General features: G+C 46.3%; 1 protein-coding gene across 1 annotated transcript in view; it reads right to left on the bottom strand.

Annotated features, from left to right (window-relative positions):
• The window catches only part of EFHB (EF-hand domain family member B), a 48,366-nt gene that overhangs the window by 17,857 nt on the left and 6,264 nt on the right, over window positions 1–24,245 (bottom strand). The window contains exons 2-7 of the mRNA XM_066584969.1: window positions 21,590–21,652; window positions 17,560–17,703; window positions 15,902–16,082; window positions 11,154–11,264; window positions 2,120–2,249; window positions 1,344–1,427 (exon numbers count right to left, since the gene is read on the bottom strand). Coding sequence (XP_066441066.1) covers window positions 1,344–1,427; window positions 2,120–2,249; window positions 11,154–11,264; window positions 15,902–16,082; window positions 17,560–17,703; window positions 21,590–21,652 — 713 coding nt within the window. The remainder of the gene's footprint in view (window positions 1–1,343; window positions 1,428–2,119; window positions 2,250–11,153; window positions 11,265–15,901; window positions 16,083–17,559; window positions 17,704–21,589; window positions 21,653–24,245) is intronic.

The raw sequence follows: 24,245 nt of genomic DNA, 5'->3' as shown, positions 1-24,245 counted from the left end.
TTACGTTTAGACTGAACGATCATTCACTTTCGCTCGTTCAAATGATAGTTGCTCTGTCTAAAAGGGCCTCAGTACTTCCATGCTATCCCTACTGGCTGCAGCGAGACAGACTTATCTCTTAAATTGAATTTTAAACCTATTTAAACTGAGAACAAAGATGTTTTAAAAGTCACCAGTTTTAATGGGGAGTTTCCATCTCCATACATGCAAGAGATCAGAACACCGCTGATTACAAGGTGGCCGGGATTAGGGAAACAGCCAATGTTGGCTGAGGAACGCTGTTTCCGTAACTCCTATAGTCAATAGGACTAAATTGAATAACGTAGTACAGCGAGCTACAATGTTTCTGCAACTGTTGAGTTGGGAGTACGAAGACAGTATAGCACAGGGCGCTTGGCTACTTCCATCCTTCTGACCATCCATGCCACAGTGGCTGAGTGTGGTGAACTTAGTATAAGTGCGGACCTAGAGGTGGATATCCCATTATAATCTAAGATGGGATACCCCTTTAACATACTCTAAAGTAGCGTTTTTGAAATTTGACCTCTGACAACCCATGTTTTGAGGATTCACCTGTGCCAATTACTGACATAGTGAAAAAACATATATATCAAGTGCAATATTGAAGGGGTTTCCCGAGTTATTGATTTTATATAGCTTTGGGCTCCACATGCACAAAACTATATAAAATCAATATACTCGTGAGTATATCACTAGAAGGCCTGGTAATGTCCCGTAAACTTGTCACATAAGCTTCTAATAAGGGAAATCACTAATGACGTCCCTGTCTAGCCTACTATTGGCTGCAGTGGTCATGTGGCTAAACAACACACATGACCACTGCAGCTCTTGTAAACAGAAGACCGAAGAACAGTGAGCGGCGGCAGGGGAGCAGCGGGAGGCAGGGGTGTAACTATAGAGGATGCAGGCGATGCGGTTGCACCCAGGCCCAGGAGCCTTAGGGGGCCCATAAGGCCTCTCTTCTCCATATTGGGAACCCAGTACTATGAGTAAAGCATTATAGTTGGGGGCCCTGATACAAGTTTTGCATCAGGGCCCGGGAGCTTCAAGTTACGCCTCTGGCGGGAGGTCAGTATTTTGTTTTATTTTTTTATATATACTATGTGTTCCCCGCTGCCACCAATGTTAGGGGGACTCGGAAAACACTCTATAAATAACATTCTCAACATTCATAGGATTCTCATGACTGTTGATGACTGGATTTGAGAAACATTAATCTAAAATAATCTCTCAAGGAAAGCTTTAAGTTTCACACAAAAATGTATTTGATACAAATACTTTTCCTAATCTGTAGGATGATTATGAAAGTTGTTGGTACTTACGGGTCCAGAACCTTCCCAACCTGATGCTGTGAGCGTTCCCGGAAATCATCAACTCTTTTAGAAACTATGTTGGCTGCTTCGCTCCTAAAACATGGATACTTTCAAGTCATTATTTTCTAATATATTATTTTGCTGAGTTCATTAAAAAAAAACAAAAAAAACACATTTCAATGGCTTTAACCCCTTAACGACTGCCCTTGTGCCTTTTGATGGTGGCTTTATTCTGATGCACGTCTTTTGATGGCGGCTGCATCAGAAGCCTGGCATGGGTCTCCCTTGCCGGGGAAAGAGCGAGTGTTCGACTGTTGGATAACAGCTTGGCACCTGCTCAAACAGCGGGACCAAAGAGATTTTTGATCCCCATTGTTTTACCCTTTATATGCTGTGGTCAGTGTGACAGCAGCATGTAAAATACAGAGAGGGAGGGAGCTCCCTCTCTCACCCATCGGCCCCCCACAATGTGATTACGGGGTCCTGATGGGTTGCTATGGCACCTGGAGACTTGAATATAGTCTCCGGGTCTGCCAGCTAGAGTAGTCTATGAGGCTCAACCTTTGGCTGAGCTTAATAGGCTTTGTAATACACTACTATACTTCAGTATAGTACAGACTACTAGATTATAGAAGCTACAGAACACAAAGTAACATCAAGTAAATTACATTTTAGTTTACCATATACAAGCCGATTATAAGTGTTTTCCTTGAAATCAACTGTACCCACATATGTTGGAAACCCCAAGGCTGAGAATACATACAGTTCAGTGTTGGAGGGCTTACATTTTAATTTCCTGAAGCCACCTTAAGCTTCGTGCAACATTTCTGCCATCATTAAAGTGAGGTGTCTCGATTCCAAACCTGTTGTCCTTTTTAAACTTTGTCCAATCATATTTTCTGTTTCTTCTCTCACCTAGGATGGAAGAAATCATAAAAATATCTTACCAAATAAAATGGGATATAAAGGCAGTAATTCAGTCATGATCCATTTAACTGAAATCTAGTGCCTTTTCCATTTTTTTCTGCTATTTTAAACCAACCTATGTAAAGAATAGAGATGAGCGAACGCTTTCGTCCGAGCTTGATATTCGTGCGAATATTAGGGTGTTCGGGATGTTCGTTATTCGTAACGAACACCATGCGGTGTTCTGGTTACTTTCACTTCCTTCCCTGAGACGTTAGCGCGCTTTTCTGGCCAATTGAAAGACAGGGAAGGCATTACAACTTCCCCCTGCAACGTTTAAGCCCTATACCACCCCCCTGCTGTGAGTGGCTGGCGAGATCAGGTGTTCGCCTAATATAAAAGTCGGCCCCTCCCGCGGCTCGCCTCAGATGCGGTGTGAGTTAGATGAGGGACAGTGCTGTTTATACCGGAGCTGCTGTAGGGAAAGAATTGGTAGTTAGTGTAGGCTTCAAGACCCCCCAAAGGTCCTTATTAGGGCCACTGATAGCTGTGTGTTGGCTGCTGTTAGCAGTGGCATTTTTTTTTCTCAAAATCGGCTCTGCAGAGCGTTGCACCTGGCATTAGGGACAGAAGTGCTGCATAGGCAGGGAGAGTGTTAGGAGTGAGTGTAGCCTTCAAGAACCTCAACGGTCCTTTCTAGGGCCATATTTATCCGTGTGCAGTACTGTCCAGGCTGCTGTTAGCTGTGCTGCATTTTTTTTGGGCTTCTCAAAATCGCCTCTGCAGAGCATTCCACCCTCCATTGATACTGCAGGGAAAGAATTGTATAGGCAGGGCCACAACACAGTTATTATTCATAGAATATACGCAGTGCTGCCTTTTGGTGGAAAAACAAGTGAAAACAAATCTATTTGTCCAGCCTCTGTCCGTCCTTACGGGCGGTGGACACATGTGAGCTGCGTGAAAAACATTGCTAAATCATACGCACCCAGCTACGCTTTACTGCTGGCTTCGCCATTTGCTTTCCTTAATTGGGAAAAAAAATACCTGCTCTGCCAGAGTTATAATAACTCTGCTACCCTCACGTTCTGTGACACATTAGCAGGGACACAGCACAGTTATTAAACTTCTCATGTTCATTGAATATACGCAGTGCTGCCTTTTGGTGGAAAAACAAGTGGAAACAAATCTATTTGTCCAGCCTCTGTCCGTCCTTACGGGCGGTGGACACGTGTGAGCTGCGTGAAAAACATTGCTAAATCATACGCACCCAGCTACGCTTTACTGCTGGCTTCGCCATTTGCTTTCCTTAATTGGGAAAAAAAATACCTGCTCTGCCAGAGTTATAATAACTCTGCTACCCTCACGTTCTGTGACACATTAGCAGGGACACAGCACAGTTATTAAACTTCTCATGTTCATTGAATATACGCAGTGCTGCCTTTTGGTGGAAAAACAAGTGAAAACAAATCTATTTGTCCAGCCTCTGTCCGTCCTTACGGGCGGTGGACACGTGTGAGCTGCGTGAAAAACATTGCTAAATCATACGCACCCAGCTACGCTTTACTGCTGGCTTCGCCATTTGCTTTCCTTAATTGGGAAAAAAAATACCTGCTCTGCCAGAGTTATAATAACTCTGCTACCCTCACGTTCTGTGACACATTAGCAGGGACACAGCACAGTTATTAAACTTAGATTATTCATTCACTAGAGGCAGTGGGGCCTTTCGTTTTCCAAAAAGGGAAAAAATTATATTTGGCCTGCAGTCTTGCGCCAATTTATTTCCTGCCTGTGAAATCAAATCACTGGTAATACAGCATGCTGAGGGGTAGGGGTAGGCCTAGAGGACGTGGACGCGGCCGAGGACGCGGAGGGCCAAGTCAGGGTGTGGGCACAGGCCGAGCTCCTGATCCCGGTGTGTCGCAGCCGACTGCTGCGCGATTAGGAGAGAGGCACGTTTCTGGCGTCCCCACATTCATCGCCCAATTAATGGGTCCACGCGGGAGACGGTTATTAGAAAATGAGCAGTGTGAGCAGGTCCTGTCCTGGATGGCAGAAAGTGCTTCGAGCAACCTATCGTCAACACGCAGTTCTGCGCCGTCCACTGCTGCAAATCCGAATCCTCTGTCTGCTGCTCCTCCTTCCTCCCAGCCTCCTCACTCCACTACAATGACACCTGCTCAGGAGCGGGAACACTCCCAGGAACTGTTCTCGGGCCCCTGCTTAGATTGGGCAGCAGCGGTTCCTCTCCCACCAGAGGAGTTTATCGTCACTGATGCCCAACCATTCGAAAGTTCCCGGGGTCCGAGGGAAGAGGCTGGGGACTTCCGCCAACTGTCTCAACAACTTTCTGTGGGTGAGGAGGACGATGACGATCAGACACAGTTGTCTTGCAGTGAGGTAGTAGTAAGGGCAGTAAGTCCAAGGGAGCAGCGCACAGAGGATTCGGAGGAAGAGCAGCAGGACGATGAGGTGACTGACCCCACCTGGTGTGCAACGCTTACTCAGGAGGACAGGTCTTCAGAGGGGGAGTCAAGGGCATCAGCAGGGCAGGTTGCAAGAGGCAGTGCGGTGGCCAGGGCCAGGGGTAGAGGCAGGGCCAGACCGAATAATCCACCAAGTGTTTCCCAAAGCGCCCCCTCGCGCCATGCCACCCTGCAGAGGCCGAGGAGCTCTAAGGTCTGGCAGTTTTTCACAGAGACGCCTGACGACCGACGAACAGTGGTGTGCAACCTTTGTTGCGCAAAGCTCAGCCGGGGAGCCAACACCAACAGCCTCACCACCACCACCATGCGCAGACATATGATGGCCAAGCACCCCACAAGGTGGGACGAAGGCCGTTCACCGCCTCCGGTTTGCACCCCTGCCTCTCCCCCTGTGCCCCAACCTGCCACTGAGATGCAACCCCCCTCTCAGGACACAGGCATTACCGCCTCATGGCCTGCACCCACACCCTCATCTCCGCTGTCCTCGGCCCCATCCAGCAGTGTAGTTCAGCGCACCGTTCAGCCGTCGCTTGCGCAAGTGTTCGAGCGCAAGCGCAAGTACGCCGCCACGCACCCGCACGCTCAAACGTTAACCGTCCGCATAGCAAAATTCATCAGCCTTGAGATGCTGCCGTATAGGGTTGTGGAAACTGAGTCCTTCAAAAGTATCATGGAGGCGGCGGCCCCGCGCTACTCAGTTCCCAGTCGCCACTACTTTTCCCGATGTGCCGTCCCAGCCCTGCACGACCACGTCTCCCGCAACATTGTGCGCGCCCTCACCAACGCGGTTACTGCCACGGTCCACTTAACTACGGACACGTGGACAAGCACAGGCGGGCAGGGCCACTACATCTCCCTGACGGCACATTGGGTGAATTTAGTGGAGGCTGGGACAGAGTCAGAGCCCGGGACCGCTCACGTCCTACCCACCCCCAGAATTGCGGGCCCCAGCTCGGTGGTGGTATCTGCGGAGGTGTATGCTTCCTCCACTAAAGCACCCTCCTCCTCCTCCTCCTCCTCTACCTCGCAATCAAGATGTGTTAGCAGCAGCATGTCGCCAGCAGTCGATGTCGCGCGGTGTGGCAGCACAGCGGTGGGCAAGCGTCAGCAGGCCGTGCTGAAACTACTCAGCTTAGGCGATAAGAGGCACACGGCCCACGAACTGCTGCAGGGTCTGACACAGCAGACCGACCGCTGGCTTGCGCCGCTGAGCCTCCAACCGGGCATGGTCGTGTGTGACAACGGCCGTAACCTGGTGGCGGCTCTGCAGCTCGGCAGCCTCACGCACGTGCCATGCCTGGCCCACGTCTTTAATTTGGTGGTTCAGCGCTTTCTGAAAAGCTACCCACGCTTGTCAGACCTGCTCGTAAAGGCGCGCCGGCTCTGCGCACATTTCCGCAAGTCCCACACGGACGCTGCCACCCTGCGCACCCTGCAACATCACTTTAAGCTGCCAGTGCACCGACTGCTGTGCGACGTGCCCACACGGTGGAACTCTACGCTCCACATGTTGGCCAGGCTCTATGAACAACGTAGAGCTATAGTCGAATACCAACTCCAACATGGGCGGCGCAGTGGGAGTCAGCCTCCTCAATTCCTTTCAGAAGAGTGGGCCTGGTTGGCAGACATCTGCCATGTCCTTGGTAATTTTGAGGAGTCTACCCAGGTGGTGAGCGGCGATGCTACAATCATTAGCATCACCATTCCTCTGCTATGCATCTTGAGAAATTCCCTGCAAACCATAAAGGCAGCTGCTTTGCGCTCGGAAACGGGGGCGGGGGAAGACAGTATGCCGCTGGATAGTCAGGGCACCCTCCTGTCTATTTCTCAGCGCGTACAGGAGGAGGAGGAGGAGCATGAGGAGGATGAGGAGGAGGGGGAAGAGACAGCTTGGGCCGCTGCTGACGGTACACCGGCTGATTGCCTGTCATCCTTTCAGCGTGTATGGCCTGAGGAGGAGGAGGAGGAGGAGGAGGAGGATCCTGAAAGTGATCTTCCTAGTGAAGACAGCCATGTGTTGCGTACAGGTACCCTGGCACACATGGCTGACTTCATGTTAGGATGCCTTTCTCGTGACCCTCGCGTTGCACGCATTCTGGCCACTACGGATTACTGGGTGTACACACTGCTCGATCCACGGTATAAGGAGAACCTGCCCACTCTGATTCCCGAAGAGGAAAGGGGTTCGAGAGTGTTGCTATACCACAGGACCCTTGCGGACAAGCTGATGGTAAAATTCCCAGCCGACAGCGCTAGTGGCAGAAGGCGCAGTACCGAGGGCAAGGTAGCAGGGGATGTGCGTAGATCGAGCAGCATGTACATCCCAGGCAGTGCAACAGTCTTTAAGGGCCTGGCCAGCTTTATGGCTCCCCACCAAGACTGTGTCACCGCTCCCCAGTCACGGCTGAGTCGGCGGGAGCACTGTAAAAGGATGGTGAGGGAGTACGTAGCGGATCGCACGACCATCCTTGGTGACGCCTCTGCCCCCTACAACTACTGGGTGTCGAAGCTGGACATGTGGCCTGAACTAGCGCTGTATGCCCTGGAGGTGCTTGCTTGTCCTGCGGCTAGCGTGTTGTCGGAGAGGGTGTTTAGTGCGGCTGGGGGAATCATCACAGATAAGCGTAGCCGCTTGTCAACCGACAGTGCCGACAGGCTAACACTCATCAAGATGAACAAAGGCTGGATTTCCCCAGACTTCTGTTCTCCACCAGCGGACAGCAGCGATACGTAAGCAATACGTAGGCTGCACCCGCTGATGGAAGCTACGTTCTCTCTCACCATCCAAAACGGGGACATTTCTGCTTCATCAATCTGTGTCTAATATTCCTCCTCCTCCTCCTGCTCCTCCTCCTGAAACCTCACGTAATCACGCTGAACGGGCAATTTTTCTTAGGGCCACAAGGCTCACTCAAATAATTTTTCAGAACAATTTTTATAAGTTTCAATGCGCTTAAAAGCATTGGAACTTTAACTTGAACCAATTTTTCGTTACACTGGGCTGCCTCCAGGCCTAGTTACCACTTAAGCCACATTAACCAAAGCGATTAATGGGTTTCACCTGCCCTCTTGGCTGGCCATGGCCAATTTTTGGGATGTACATTAGTACTGTTGATACAGCAATTTTTGTGGGCCCTCGCCTACAGTGTAATCAAATTAATTTTTAGGCCACCTGCATTACAGCTGACGTTACCTCAGCTGTGTTGGGCAATGCAATGGGATATTTTTGTGTACCGCCGGTGGGTTCCAGGGAGCCACCCATGCTGTAGGTGCACACTGAGTTTTTAATACATCTGTACACTTCTAAAGAACCCGTCTGACTGGGGCATGCAGTGTGGGCCGAAGCCCACCTGTATTACGCACGACATTACTACCTCAGCTGTGTTGGGCAATGCAATGGGATATTTCTATGTACCGCCGGTGGCTTCCTGGCACCCACCCAGGCAGTGGGTCCACAGGGAGTTTAACCTACATGTGTCCACTTGTAAAGAACCCCAGTCTGACTGGGGCATGCAGTGTGGGCCGAAACCCACCTGCATTAACCCTTTCCAGTCCACTGTGTGACCTGTGAAGACATTAGGGTTTAAGGCTGTACAGCTCCGTTGTTGGTAGACGTCCGTCGGGGTTCTCTTACTGTATATTGCCAGCCTCTCTGCTGTCGGAGCCTATCCTACGTGTCAGCTCATGCAGTACTGGCTTTAGCCAGCATATAGCGCCGTTGTATAACAGCAGAAAAAGAGTAAGCCCCCTAGGAAAACCATATACAAATTGGATTGGAAAGGGTTAAGCACAACATTACTACCTCAGCTGTGTTGGGCAATGCAATGGGATATTTCTATGTACCGCCGGTGGCTTCCTGGCACCCACCCATGCTGTAGGTGCACACGGAGTTTTTACTACATCTGTACACTTATAAAGAACCCCAGTCAGACTGGGGCATGCAGTGTGGGCCGAAGCCCACCTGCATTAAGCACGACATTACTACCTCAGCTGTGTTGGGCAATGCAATGGGATATTTCTGTGTACCGCCGGTGGGTTCCAGGGAGCCACCCATGCTGTGGGTCGACAGGGACTTCACAATAGGGAGTTGTACCTGCCTGTGTCTATGAATTAAAAAGCCCGGTCTGAATGGGGCATGCAGACACCTTGACAGAATGAATAGTGTGTGGCACATAGGTTCCCCATTGCTATGCCCACGTGTGCAGCTCCTGATGGCGGTGGCACAGGATTCTATTTCTCATTGCTTCTGTACAGCATTGTGGGCTATCGCCCCGCCCCTTTTAAAGAGGGTCGCTGCCTAGCCGTGCCAACCTCTGCAGTGTGTGCCTGCGGTCCCTCGTCATGGCAGACGCAATTCTAAATAGACATGAGCGTGGTGTGGCATGAGGGCAGCTGAAGGCTGCCCAGGGACACTTTGGTGTGCGCTGTGGGGGGGGAGGGGGGGCAGTTGGGCAGCATGTAACCCAGGAGAAGTGTCAGTGGAGTGTCATGCAGGCAGTGATTGTGCTTTGTTGGAGGTAGTGTGGTGCTTAGCAAAGGTATGCCATGCTAATGAGGGCTTTTCAGAAGTAAAAGTTGTTGGGAGGGGGGGGGCCCACTCTTGCCGGTATTGTGGCTTAATAGTGGGACCTGTGAACTTGAGATGCAGCCCAACACGTAGCCCCTCGCCTGCCCTATCCGTCACTGTGTCATTCCCATCACTTTCCTGAATTGCCCAGATTTTCACACATGAAAACCTTAGCGAGCATCGGCGAAATACAAAAATGTTCTGGTCGCCCATTGACTTCAATGGGGTTCGTTGTTCGAAACGAACCCTCGAGCATCACGGGAAGTTCGTTCCGAATAACGAACACCCGAACATTTTGGTGTTCGCTCATCTCTAGTAAAGAATAGAACTTAAAGAGACCCTGTCACCAGCTTTTTGCGGCCCTCTTTGAGGGCAGCACAATGTAGTGACAGTCACAGTGATTACAATGATATGTCTGCTGTATGTATCTGTGCAGTGGTTTGGGAGAAACTTGCATTTATTAGTAGCAGCCAGACACAGTGAACTAGGCCTGGATATTCATGAGTTGCCCAACCTCCAGTGATTGGCTAGCCTGCAGCTCATGAATATCCAGGACTAGTTCTCTGTGTCTGGCTGCTACTAATAAAATGCAAGTTTCTCCCAAAGTACTGCACGGATATATACAGCAGACGTATCACTGTAAGGCCTTAGTCACACGGGCGTTTTTTCCCGCGATTTGCGGATCGCATGACGGATTTAAAATCCCCACCTGCTGAATGAGCTGCCTCTGATTGGTCACAGCCTCACCAATCAGAGGCAGCTCTCACTTACCCATTCATGAATTCGAAAAAACGCCCGTCTGACTGAGCCCTAATCATAGTGCCTTTCACTATTTGCCGCTGGCGTACGCGCGGACGGCTTCCACTGCAGTCAATGGAAGCCGTACGTCACACTATCTTCCGTTGTAGGACAGCGGAAGATAGCGTGAAAACGCTTCCCTGCCGGCCTTTCCCCGCCGGCTGGCTCGTCATGTGAGGCTGTGGGCGTGTCATATGACGTGCCGGCCGCGTCATGCACTCTACTGCGCATGCGCGCCAGAGCGTCATGCGGTACGTCGGGCGGCGGATCCGGAGGTAAGTATGGGGTTTCTGGGGGGGCACCGTGACGGGCTCCGCTGCAGAATTCCGCTTGCAGAGCCCGTCACGGCCATGGGCACTAGGCCTTAGTCACATCTGTAAATATGTCTAGAGATGTGGAGTCACTTTGTATACCAACCAGATACTGGAGTGAGATTGTGACAAAATTTGCAACTTATTAAAAAGTCACATGCCATAAATATCTCTGAAAACCTCATTTTACTCAAACCCTGCCCCCCTTTTCTAGACTCTTGGGGGAAGTGGAGTAAGAAGTGTAAAATCTGTTCTTTTTGGTGCAAATCAATTTTAAATTTGTCTTATGTGATATTCACCAATAATGATGCAACTTGCACCATTCTGGCAAATTAACAGTAATGAATGTGCTTCAATGTCTCATATATTTGATTTTAGTTTCAGAAATCAGAATTTAGTACATAGAAGATAAATAGTCTTGTAAAAAGCAAATAACTACAACATTAGGGCTCAGTCAGACGAGTGGGTTTTTTCTTTGCGCATCTATATGTATATTTATTATTATTTGCTTATTATATATATATACATATATATATATATAAATATATATATATATATATATATATATATATATATATAAAATCCTATGTAAGTAATATAATATTCTCTGATGACACATTTCTTTTAAATTACAAGTATTTGCCCTTCCATCCAGTAATTGTAACAATTAAGACATAACACAACGTTTTCGCCATTCTGCAAGTTTTCAGTTCTGTTCAAGCCGTAGTTGTGAAATGTATTATGCACTCACCAACGTCATAGTCATTATGCGTAACCACATAAAGATCATGTCCTTTGTGCGATTCTTCCTCTATTTCTTGAAAGCTTTTAGAAGGATTAATAAGAACACCTGCTGATAAACCTTTAATGCAAAACAAGGGAAAGATTGTGTAATTAATTAAGATTTTATTACCATCAAACTACATAAGAGGGAGCTAAATAAGTATAACACAGTAATCCTGGCTGTATAATCACCTCTCTAAAACAGCAACACGTTGGGCTGCTAATCATAAGTGAGTAAACGTGTCCTTGGATACAGTTTCTCTTCCTTGTTGTGACGAGCAACAAACTAAATACTCTGAATATTATCAATTATTATAGGGGTTTTCCGAGGATGTGCCAAATTTCAACAAAGTTCTCTATCAATGCTACTTCATGTAATAAACACACCCTCTTCGGTGTTAGACTGGATCCCTAATTCTCCCCCCGCACCGTTATTGTTTACTCTCCAGACTTTCCATGAAGTCATTTCTGTCCGTGAGTGAGTGATCGAGAGAGCACGCATAGTTAATACTCCATCGGATGTGACTGTGCAGACTCAGAATATGCTGGAATTTTCAGTCCTGTCTGTCTGTCCATCCAATGTGCATTCAGACAGATGCCAGAAGACCGCAGGCGAGAGAGAGTATGGACATGACGTCAATGGATGCTAGAAAACTGCCTTGTACCTTGTCACATGATGGGCACCCAGGAAAGCTGGGTACACAAGTTACATTACGTGTAGCCATACTTGCCAAATATAGATGTAATGGTGTATAGATCCAGAAGCCCTGGAATACCCGTTTAAAGGAGTTTATGAGATTTTAAGAAAATTGGGCGAAAATAGTATATAATAAAAAAAAATGACCTATATGAATTTGTAAAATTCCCTCTGGATTCAGCACCGCTGATCTGGACCTGCCGATCTCGCAGCAAGGATGTCATGTATGATATTCACATGACCACTACAGCCAATCACTGGTCTCAACAGTGACTCTTGCATGACCACACTAAATGTCACTGGGTGTACCAAATCAGTTTGACAAAGGACTTACAGTCATAACCGAAAAAGCTTTGTAATGTAGTATGGCACTTTCTGAAAAGAAAATTAACAATTAGGCCTCCTTCATGCGGACGACAAAGTCGAACGATTTTGTCGCTTTGCTACAATACTACAAATCGCATGTATGTGAAGCCCATGCTTTCCTATGAGTTAATTTACACATGTGATGTTTTGTAGCATACGACATCCCAACACAAAAACTTCACATGCCCCAAGATATACCCGCGACTCCTGAGGTTTTGTAGCCCATGTTTCCCTATGGAGCCTTCCTTTCTGTTGCATCGCACTGTACGATTTAGGAAATCCTACTGTCAAAGTCCTAATCTAAGCCCTGGCTGCAGGAAAAAATTTTAAAAACACATACATCCCCTTAGAAGCGCTGTCAGCCCAGCCGCATGTTCTCCCTGGGTCCCCGACACTATCCTCCTTCATCTCTTCTGGCTGGGGATTGAAAAATCTTTGTCTCCTGGAAGCGCTGCCTCTGATTGGCTGACCCTTAGCCAATCACAGCCAGTGCTCGATGAACCAATCACAGCCATTCATCAAGCACTGGCTCTGATTGGCTAAGCATCAGCCAATTACAGCCAGCGTTTCCAGGAGAGGGGGATTTCCCCGACCGGAAGAGATGAAGAAAACCAGTGTTGGGGACCAGGAAGAAGCTGCAGCGGAGCCCCGGACAGCGCTTCTAGGTGAAGTATACTTTTTTTTTTCAATTCTAAGGCTTATTTTTAGGGTAGGGCTTATATTTCAAGCTCCCTTCTAAAAATCCTCTCATGTTGTGCTACAAAATCGTGGTATCACCACGGGAAGACGCAGCAGTATCGCATGGACCAGCGATTTAGCTGTCATTTTCTCACGGTGATGCCGTGTTGTCCGTGTTAACGAGGCCTTAATTACATTAAAAATTGAGTGGTGTCCTTTAATTGAAGGACATGAAGTTGACCAGATGCCAGGCAGCAGACTAATGATTGATATCAATCATGCAAGTTGGCTCATTAATGCAGTATAAAAAAAATAACCTTAGCAAAGTACTAAAGGAAAATTGACCTTATACCCACAGTGACATTGGAGGTTCTCCTATACAACCTAGGGCGTCTGAGCATTGGCTGATGGCAATGGGAATTGGTGCTGCTGGTTCTTTAGCAGGTATGACATTCTGGCATGTGGCCACGGTGCAAGAGAGTAGTGGTGGCTAGGAGGTCAACAACAAGACCCTACAGAAGGTAAATCTATGGATAGTGATAGCACACCCCAAAACAACCCTCACTTGGGGAAATTGCTGATGTAATTGGAGTTGTAGGCAACAACATAAAACAGTCTGCCTCTAAATCTCTTGACATCTAAAATCGTATCTCATACTCAATATCAGAACCGTGAAAGGACATTGGAGAAGTGGCAGATTTCCTGGAGAAATGATTAAGGATGAGATGCTTGAAAAGAGACACATGGGAAGAATTTGAAATTCACTGGGATGCTGGAATGCGAAGCATGTAGCATACCGGATTAATTATTAAGGTCCTAAAAATCAAGGGAAAGTTTAAGACTGATATACTTGTCTCCAGATGACAACTAGTAAGGAGATTTGTGTCTCTTATCAATATTCTGCTTTTGGCTGGAAAAGGCCTTTCACGAGTCCTCGTTGTGCTGCCATATTCAAAGAAATTCAGCTTGGCAAGAATTAGATGCAGAGTCCTTTATAGATGTAGAATAAGGAGGAGGCACTTTGGGATACTGTCCATAGACAATGAGGGAAGATGGTGGCTGGGTAGAGTTTCCTGTATGGTTTTAATAGGCAAATTCTGCCCATGGAAGCATGTTCTTCCAATTATCCTGCTGAGATAAAGTTTGAGAGAAAACTTTCCAAACTCTGATGCACTCTGAGGGCTCATTCACATGGGTGTAAATGCCCCGCATATTTTTTACGCACGTAATATGAAGTGAATAAAACTTAATTTCAATGGGGTTATTCACATGGACGGATTTTTCACACGATTTTCGTTCATGTGAAAAAAAACATCCTATTTTGGTGTGTATTACACAGCAGCTACAGTCATTTAAGTGAATGGAGGCATAGTGGGCCAGGGTTGGTTTCGGCTGGCAAACTCCATTTGCAGTGAAGAATTTACACAGCCCAATAGTAGTTTGGTTTTTATTTCTCCTAATGAACAAGCAACTCCAACAATTTTTCGCTTATTGGTGACCGCATGTTCACAGGACAATTATAATTTGTTTCCAGTGAGAATTCAGGTGATAATTGCCACGTGTAATTCGCAACTTATTTCATACTATGGGGCATTCCCTCTCACTCCTCTGAAGGCTTCCTGCTGTTAGCGCTTCTCGGCTTCTGGTTCCCAGTGGACTTCAGTGGCCTCATCAGACCAGAATCACCTGACCAGTGGCACCGCAGTGGCCGCTGGGAACCAGAAGCCAGTATCGCTGACAGTGGAAAGCCTTTGGAGCAAGTGAGGGTAGCCCTGCCTTATATGAAACCAGCTGCATATACGCAACTGATTTCCAGTCAAAATCCAAAGCAGTGGTGTGGATTTTGACTGTTTTTCATGCAGAAATGCTGTGCAAACATACCCTAAGGCTGAGTGCACACAGGGCTAATTTCCAGTGGATGCCTCCTTCCTTCTACTGTGGAACCAAGGAGGAGAGGTCAGGTGAGTAGAAAGAACCCGCTGCACACACTGCCGTCAGTATGTATGCCCGTAACAGCGCCGCTGAGTAATTACCCCTACACATGCCATAGGTTCGCCACCACGGGCCTAGACAGTCTTAAAATGTGCCAGTTTCATCACAGTGGCTCTGCTGAATGATAAATCTGTCAACTCTTTAGACCATCTAGCCTAACTTTATATCATTATAAGTTGGTTTAGTTTACACCAAAAATAGTGACAAAATCTGGTGACATTTTCGGTGCACACTGTCACATTTAAGTTGTGACCCCCTTTTCACAAACGCTCGCCCAATTGTTGGGCAAGATGTAAAAGGTGTCGAAACGTTTGTAAATACATGATATTATGTTTGATGAACAAGAAGGATAAGGCTTCTGCAGATGGAAGAGCCTTCAGTGGAATAAAATATGCTGTTTTGAAGAAAAAGTCTACCACCACCCAGATAACTGAGCAGTCAGAGGAATTCAGTAATAAAATCCATCGATAGGGGGGTCCATGGACAGTGCAGAATTGGCAAAAGATGAAGCAACATAACAGGGCACAGGTGAGACCTGCTGTATAGTGCTAAAGAAATATAAGCCTCCACGAAGACATTTTTATTAAATATCATGTATATTACAAAGTTTATTATCTCGGCTTCTACTACTGATTCATGGGGAAAAAACTAAGTTTAGTCACTCTAACTTTTTTTGGATTCATTTATTACATGTACCCATTCATCCCCATTAGTTATTGCTTAATATGGTGGTATTATTCGGAGTGTTTCCTTTTTTAAAGTTATTTCCTGTTTGTACTGTTTAAACAACTAGAAAAAAATGTAATTAGAATAGTTTTGAGTTTTTTCTACAACTTCAATAATTAAAACTTATGTTCTCAGCAAATGAGAAGCAAATTGTTTCATATCATCCGAAAGAGAAACATAACTTAATTTTGAAGAAATAAAACACGTAATATAATCTTCACTATAAAATAGCTAAACTGAATAAAACTGTTACTAACTGCGTTGATATTTCCGCCCAAATGTAATGTTATTGAAGTTGATGTTAGCTGGGAACGCCGCTGCTTGATCATAAGATTTCCCAAGAGGAGTTCGTCTGGCACTAGAATAAAGTGATTCTTTCTTCTCCAATAATTTTTGTTGGAACAGTGTTTTTAATGGCAGATTTATTAATGAACCAGCCTAAATTGTGAAAAAGTAGACAAAAAAATCTGATTATATACAAAGCTACATAATGAATGAGGATACAAATGATGCAACATCCTAAATTCATAATGTCAGATTAAGGCTGCATTCCCACGAATGTATATCGGCTCGGTTTTCACGCCGAGCCGATATACGTCGTCCTCATCTGCAGGGGGGGGGAGGATGGAAGAGCCAGCAGCAGGAACTGAGCTTGCGCCTCCTCTCTGCCTCCTCTACACCCCTCTGCACTATTTGCAATGGGGAGAGGTGGAACAGGGCGGGGCTAATTCTCAGGACTTAGCCCCGCCCCTGTCCCGCCTCTTTTCATTGCAAATAGTGCAGAGGAGCGGAGAGGAGGCAGAGAGGGGGCGGGAGCTCAGTTCCTGCTCCTGGCTCTTCCATCCTCCCCCCCCCCCTGCAGATGAGGACGACGTATATTGGCTCGGCGTGAAAACCGAGCAGATATACGTTCATGTGAATGCAGCCTAAGGCCTTAGTCAGACGGGCTTTTTTTCGCGCGATGTGCGGATCGCATGAGGGATGCGCATCCGCAAATCGCGTGACCGTTGCCCGAAAATCTGCTCCTAGCCGCGTTTCATTAGAAACGGGCTGGAGCTGTCCAGCGCATTGCATTCAATGGAGCCGGCAATACAGCGGCTCCATTGAAAGCAATGCGCTGCGGGCGAGTGTGGGATGAATTGTCGGGAAGGGCTTAAATATATAAGCCCTTCCCTGCAATTCATCCAGAAAAGTGTTAAAATAAAAAAAAATATACATACTCACCTGCTCCCGGCAGTCGGAGTTCCCCGCGGCCGGCCTGCAGTGGGTGTGAAGGGGGTGTGAGTCAGACCTGCCCCCTGATTGGCTCAGCACTGCCGGGAGCAGGTGAGTATATATATATTTTTTATTTTAACACTTTTCTGGATGAATTGCAGGGAAGGGCTTATATATTTAAGCCCTTCCCGACAATTCATCCCGCGCTCGCCGGCAGCCCATTGCTTTCAATGGAGCCGCTGTATTGCCGGCTCCATTGAATTCAATGGGCAAACATCGTTCTTCTCTGCCACAGCTGTTACAGCTGTGGCAGAGAAGAATGATTTGCCTTCTATATGTTCTCAATGGGGTCGGCGCTGCTGCCGCCGGCCCCATTGAGCGCATATAGAGAAGAGAACAGGAATCGCAGATCGCAGATAGGTGCGATCTGCGATTTCTGTTCTATAATTTATCGGACGAGCGCATAAAAAGCGCTCATGTGTCCGATACCATTGCAAAGCAATGGTTTTAAAAAATCACGCAAAAAAACGCCCATCTGACTAAGGCCTAAAACAGACTAATAAAAATTAAAATAGACTAATCAAATCCTTGCAAAAAGCAAAAAAAGAATACATATAAAACATGCAAAATGCACAAAGATTATGGCATCATTGTAGCCTACCAATTCATATTTTGATATACCATCGAGATAACTACTTACGCGCAATGAAGGACGAGTGCTCACACCATGAACAATATAGCTTTCCTTCTTAGGGTCATTGGCTTTGCCATAGAAAACCGTTTGTGCCCCTGGATTAGGGCGTCTTGAATTAAGAAACTTCAGTACAACAGGAGGAGTAGTAGGCTAAAAAACAAACAAATATCTAGCTGTATGAAGTAGTAATACAAAACAATGCTAACGTGATAACAAAATCAATGAAAGGTTGTCCAGGCAAATACTACTGATATCCCGAATCCGGAGCTGGAAGTGTAGTAGGCGGCTTAGCTCCCATTGATTTCAATAGGAGTAAAGCCATCCCTAAGACTTCATGCTCTGAACCCGATGACAACGTCTATACTGACAGCGGGCTGGACGATCAGCTGCTCGCAGGGGATCCCAAGCGATGGATCCCTGTCGCTCAACTATTAATGACCTATCCTGAGGGTAGGTCATCTGTAGTATTTGTCTAGAAAACCCCTCTAATCCTTTCAGGACACACATCTGTCAGTTAGTACATATATAGTGATCCACTACATATGCTGTGTACTCAGGAGCCAAACCCGCTCCATACAAGGCAGGTATCAGCTGTTTTTGAGAACTCTAATTGCAACTGTTAACCCTTTAAATGTCGTTGTCAGTTAATGTCCCAATCAGGATTTAAATGTCCAGAATATCTACCCCCGCTAAAAGATCGTGGGGGTGCCGTCTGGGTATCATGGCAGCCTGGGTACTTCTGAAGAGCTCCTGGACTGCCATGATCATTTGTCTATTAAAGACGTGCCTATGGCAGATCTTTAATATCCAGCCTGTAAAAATACAGGATGCAAGGGGAGGAGGCGGGCCTGGCCAGGAGCTAGTGCACTAAGCTCCCGTCCCCTCTCTGCCTTCTCTCCACCTCTCGCCACTGCTTGCAATGGGAGGGCTGGAATGTAGGCAGAGCTAAGTTCCGCCCCACCCCCTCCCATTGCAAACAGTGGAAAGGGGCGGAGAGAGGGCGGGAGCTCAGTGCACTAGCTCCCGGCCAGGCCCACCTCCTCCCCTTTCAGAGAGGGACAGCGTATATCGGCCGGGCATGAAAACCCGACCCATATACGCCTGTCTGAATAATCCCTTAAGTTGCTTTTAGATGGAACGATTATCGTTTGAAAAAATTGTTCAAACGAGCAAAAGTGAACAATAATCGTTCGGTCTAAACATGCGCCTAGGACTGAATGATGAATGGGAATCGTTTGCTTCCCGTGAAAATATACACTGCACCTCGGAAATCCATTGATCGGCATAAATCCTCAAAATGACTTTTAATAGTCAAATAAAGCCAGCTGTAATCATTTCACAGTGTTGGACGCTGCTAAACTCCCTCCCCTCCCTTTTTTTTCTGCTCCCATAGAAGCCTATGGGAGCCTCCAGCGTATCTCAGGAAAAGATAGAGCAAGACCTAATTTTTCCGTCTACATATAAAATCGGTGACCGTTGTCAGACCTATTATGCCCGGCACAATGTTTTTACGCAGCTAAAAATCGCTCCTCTGAATGAATACATTAGACAAATACTTCAGATGGTCGCAATTTTTTATAGCAGCTAAATTAGCCACGTAAAAACACTTGTGTGAATAAAGCCTAAAGATGATATTTTTAGTTGTTACATTTAAATCAAACACATACAAGAAAAATTGCGCACAACAATATATTGTCACCATTTGGATTCAGCGACAATTTCTACTACGCTACAATGCATAATTACGTTTTCAACAGAATTTCACATTTTACATTTACACAAATAGTTTGTTTTACTGTTTGTGTGCCAATATTAAAGCTTATATATTATCTAACCTTTCAGGTAACTTTTCAGAATAAGATGCCATGTGTGTGTTCATGAGGAATAATACCATTTCTGCCCATTATATGACCTGTATCCTGCATTTTTCACTAGCATTCTCCTCTGCAATCTGTATATCGAATTTTAAGTCCTCCCTGAGCTGGTGGGTGTAGACTATCTGCTATACTATCTTCTATACACATCACATGGAGGAAACAGTAGGTTCTGTTCTCTGTGACACACACTATTGCGGCTTGTCGGTCGTGACAACGTCGTGGCATGGTGGCTTCAACACAGGCAAAGACCTGTTGCCTTGTTAAGCAGATCAGGGGTTAATGCACCATGTGCAGAGTCTGCTGGTGCTGTCTGCCTTTGCTGCATGGTTGCATGCTGGATTAGTCATGTCTGTGAGTAGGGTGGAGGTGTTGTTTTCTATTAACTCAGCCAGTTTTTCAGGTGCAGAGTGGCTATATATTCTCACCCCTCCTGGTTATGAGTGCTGCTTATTTTGTTCCATAGTGGAGAAGTTGGAGTTTGGAGCTCTGCTATACTGGGTGTTTTTGCTACTTGCAGATAAGTTGATGCGAGTTCTTTTTTAGTCGTATTGTTGCTTTTTATTTCTGATTTTGCTTTGCGTGTTGGTTTATCTCTTCAGCGGTTCCTATAGTGACAATCAGGGCCCCAAAAAAAGACCGTGGGGCAGCCTTTTTCGAGGTGATGACCCTGCTTTAGGCAGGGACCCGTCACCACCCTGCTAGGTTAGGGACAGGCTTCCTTCCCTCTCTCTGGAGTGGTGCTACCATCCCGCATAGCATGGTGTGCACCTTTTTCCTACTGTGTGTATGTTCCCTGTTGCCATGCTGAGTGGAGTACTTTAGTGTCGCACGTGCTTTATCTCTGGGCTACGTATTTCAGTTGTGGTGCGCACTGTTCTTCGGTGCATAAGTCTATCTACTAAAGTAGCCGTGAACATCACCCTGCGTCCGTTCTAAGCGTGTGCTTGTGAGCCGCACGGACGTGACGCACACATTATACAGCAGGACTAAACTTCTTTTAGGTCCTACACTATAGACATAGCAGTTATTATTAAAAGTTGCCGTGCAAAATCACATTGTTAATGATTAACAGTATGTTAATGGAAGTTCAATTCACTGATTCATAAGGTAGGCATGGAACAACACAATGAATTCAACCTAGAATACAGTATGCAAGAAAGCAAGTTTTTAAAAAGGCTCTCTGGGACTTAAAAATTGATGTGCTGCCCTTATGATAGGCCATCAGTGTTTGATCGGTGAGGGCCCTGAATCTCTCCAATCCGCACAATAAAGGGACTAAAGCAGATCTGCAAGAACCTTGCTCCTTTCATTGTCTTTAGAAAGCACAGCAACTCATCCATAAGTGGCTATGAGTTTTACTGCAGCTCAGTCTCTTTCAATTGAATGGAACCAGCTGCAGTACCAGGCACAGCCACTAGTACAGATAAGCTGCTGTACCTGCATACACAATTAAAGGGGTTGTCCCGCGGCAGCAAGTGGGTCTATACACTTCTGTATGGCCATATTAATGCACTTTGTAATGTACATTGTGCATTAATTATGAGCCATACAGAAGTTATCAAAAGTTTTATACTTACCTGCTCCGTTGCTGGCGTCCTCGTCTCCATGGTGCCGACTAATTTTCGGCCTCCGATGGCCAAATTAGCCGCGCTTGCGCAGTCCGGGTCTTCTGCTGTCTTCAATGGGGCCGCTCGTGCAGAATGCCGGCTCCGTGTAGCTCCGCCCCATCACGTGCCGATTCCAGCCAATCAGGAGGCTGGAATCGGCATTGGACCGCACAGAAGAGCTGCGGTCCACGGAGGAAGAGGATCCCGGCGGCCATCTTCACCGGTAAGTATAGAAGTCACCGGAGCGCGGGGATTAAGGTAAGCGCTGAGCGTTTTTTTTTTTACGTCCCTGCATCGGGGTTGTCTCGCGCCGAACGGGGGGGGGGGGGGTTGAAAAAAAAAAAACCCGTTTCGGCGCGGGACAACCCCTTTAAGGGGGACACAATGATTGCAGAAGTGCTGTGGCCCCTTCATTGTGCATTTTGGTGAGGAGGGGGGTCAGACCACAAATGGTCAAACACTGAGTCTATCCTAAAATAGGTGATCAATGTTCATATACAAAATGTTTGAAACTAAAATCTTAAAACATTAATTTTTTTGATTACTTCTTACCCTAGAGTCAAGTTGAGCTAGACAGCTTGCTGCTCTCTCTCCGGTGGGGAATAGCTTTCCAGCCTACAACAGCAAGATTAAAAGTTATGTATATTTACTGTAGGTATGAAAATACCACATTATTATTATCTTCCTATATTACTGCAATTAACAGAATAATAACATCTTATACACAGGCTGCTCTGACTGTCCCCATTATAGAAAGTGATGGCTTATCACTAGGATATGCCATCACTTTCAGCTCATGGAGATCCAATTGCCCAGACTCCACTGATCCTGGGATGGAAGGGGCAGCAGCATTGCTTTAGTGATGCATCCCCATGACAATTTTTCCAACCCACCGCCTGTGCTGGTAACGGCAGAATGGCTCCATTTAAAGGATCTGCCTGAATCATGAGCAGCATAAAAGAGTATCAGAGGTACGTGTTGCCCCCGTGGGTGTTTTATTCTGAAACACAGTGGCATTGCAGAATAAATATACTTTGAAGTTTGACTAAGAGCTGCGCTCTGAGTCAGGGGCCGGGCCGTGCCGGCCTAGCCCCACCCACTGCATGAAGGCTGACGGATTTCTCCCTATACAGAAGCATGCATAGTAGCTGTCAGTCTTCATGATGTGGGCAAGAAGAGGCCAGCATGGCCCGCCCTCATGACGCGGGGCTCAACTCCGAGTCAAACTTCAAAGTGTTTTTATCCTGACCTTTTGGAGTAAGACACTCATGGACGCATCCCTTTTTTAAAAAATTACCTGAAATTACTGCAGAATGAGTTGGCGCTATACAAATAACAAGATTTATTTTACAACTCCCAGAAGAACCGTTGTGCAAGGAGAAGTTTCAAAGCAGTGGTGCAGCTCCTTCAGTTTCAGCTAGTATACTAGTAATATGCCACCACTTTCTGTGAAGGGAATCATCCTTTAATCATGCAGTCTGCATGATTCCTTACCATATAAAACTGGAAATAAAGTTACACCATGTGAGTTATGGAACCTCGGCCATTTATTTGATGCAATATAGAACAGCGTCTGTTCTTTCAAGGCACAAAAAGAATTTTCAGTGACTTTTATATTAATAGACTATTAATATTAATAGGCCATTAATATCAGATCATGAAAGGCTAACTTCCAGCACCCCGAACAATCAGTTGATTGAAATGGCAGTTACCTGACTGTGGTTGTCACACTTAAGAACTTGTCCAATGATACCATTCATGTGGCCTAAATCAATATTTCAGTATAAATTAGAGATAATTAACACATATATTTGGAATGTTTTATTATTGGGCTGCTTCACAAATACATTAAATCAATTGAAAACAGCATATACGAAGTCACTCTTTAGATGGGTTATCCAGGTGCAATGTATTCTTTTAAAAGGTGCCCAATAAACTGTTCAAACATAACTTAGACATACTCATCCATTCTACTACTTCTAGTCCACTGGGTGCAAGGAGCAATAAAAACACCAACACTAGGGTCATATGATTGCTGCAGCCAATCACTGGCTCGCTTCAGCCAATGATTTGGAGCAGGGATCACATGACCTGGACATCTTCACTCTTCACCGAGAAGTAAGGAGCACTTGGTATTGGAAGCCAGCGGACCTGAAATTGCAGGAAAGTAGGGGAGGTATGCCTTTTATTATGTCTGTAGAGTTTATTTGGCAGCTTTCTAAGAAACACATTGTCCCCCGATAACCCCTTTCAAAAATAAAATACTTAATAAGGGTAGAATTTTTGAACATGAATTAGAGGGCCAGAAAAGTAAGTCACTGCAGCATATAAAGTGGTAATTTTATACTGCGTATAAGGTAAATTTAGATAAAGCTTTTGCTTTAAACATAGTATGTTAGGCCAAAAAAAGACATATATCCATACAGTTCAGCATATTCCCCCTTCCCCGTGTTGATCCAGAGGAAGGACAAAAAAAACCAATAAGGTAGAAGACGACTTTCCCCATATAAGGGAAAAAATTCCTTCCTGACTCCAATCTGCACAATCGGAATAATCCCCGGGTCACCGACCCTTCTGAAATAATTAGTAATTATAATGTGTAATATTGTATTGCTCAAGAAAGGCGCCCAGGCCCCTTCTTAAAGGGGTTGTCCCGAGGCAGCAAGTGGGTCTATACACTTCTGCATGGCCATAATAATGCACTTTGTAATGTACATTGTGCATTAATTATGAGCCATACAGAAGTTATAAAAAGTTTTATACTTACCTGCTCCGTTGCTGGCGTCCTCGTCTCCATGGTGCCGACTAATTTTCGCCCTCCGATGGCCAAATTAGCCGCGCTTGCGCAGTCCGGGTCTTCTCCTCTTCTCTATGGGGCTCCGTGTAGCTCCGTGTAGCTCCGCCCCGTCACGTGCCGATTCCAGCCAATCAGGAGGCTGGAATCGGCAATGGACCGCACAGAAGCCCTGCGGTCCATGAAGACAGAGGATCCCGGCGGCCATCTTCAGCAGGTGAGTATGAAGACGCCGGACCGCCGGGATTCAGGTAAGCGCTGTGCGGGTGGGTTTTTTAACCCCTGCATCGGGGTTGTCTCGCGCCGAACGGGGGGGGGGTTTAAAAAAAAAAAAAACCCGTTTCGGCGCGGGATATCTCCTTTAAACACTGTCATTGAATGCGCAACACCACATCTTTAGGTTGAGAGTTCTAT

Source organism: Eleutherodactylus coqui, chromosome 12, assembly GCF_035609145.1.
Source record: "Eleutherodactylus coqui strain aEleCoq1 chromosome 12, aEleCoq1.hap1, whole genome shotgun sequence".
Classification (NCBI taxonomy): Eukaryota; Metazoa; Chordata; class Amphibia; order Anura; family Eleutherodactylidae; genus Eleutherodactylus; species Eleutherodactylus coqui.
This window is presented reverse-complemented; position numbering and strand designations above follow the sequence as displayed.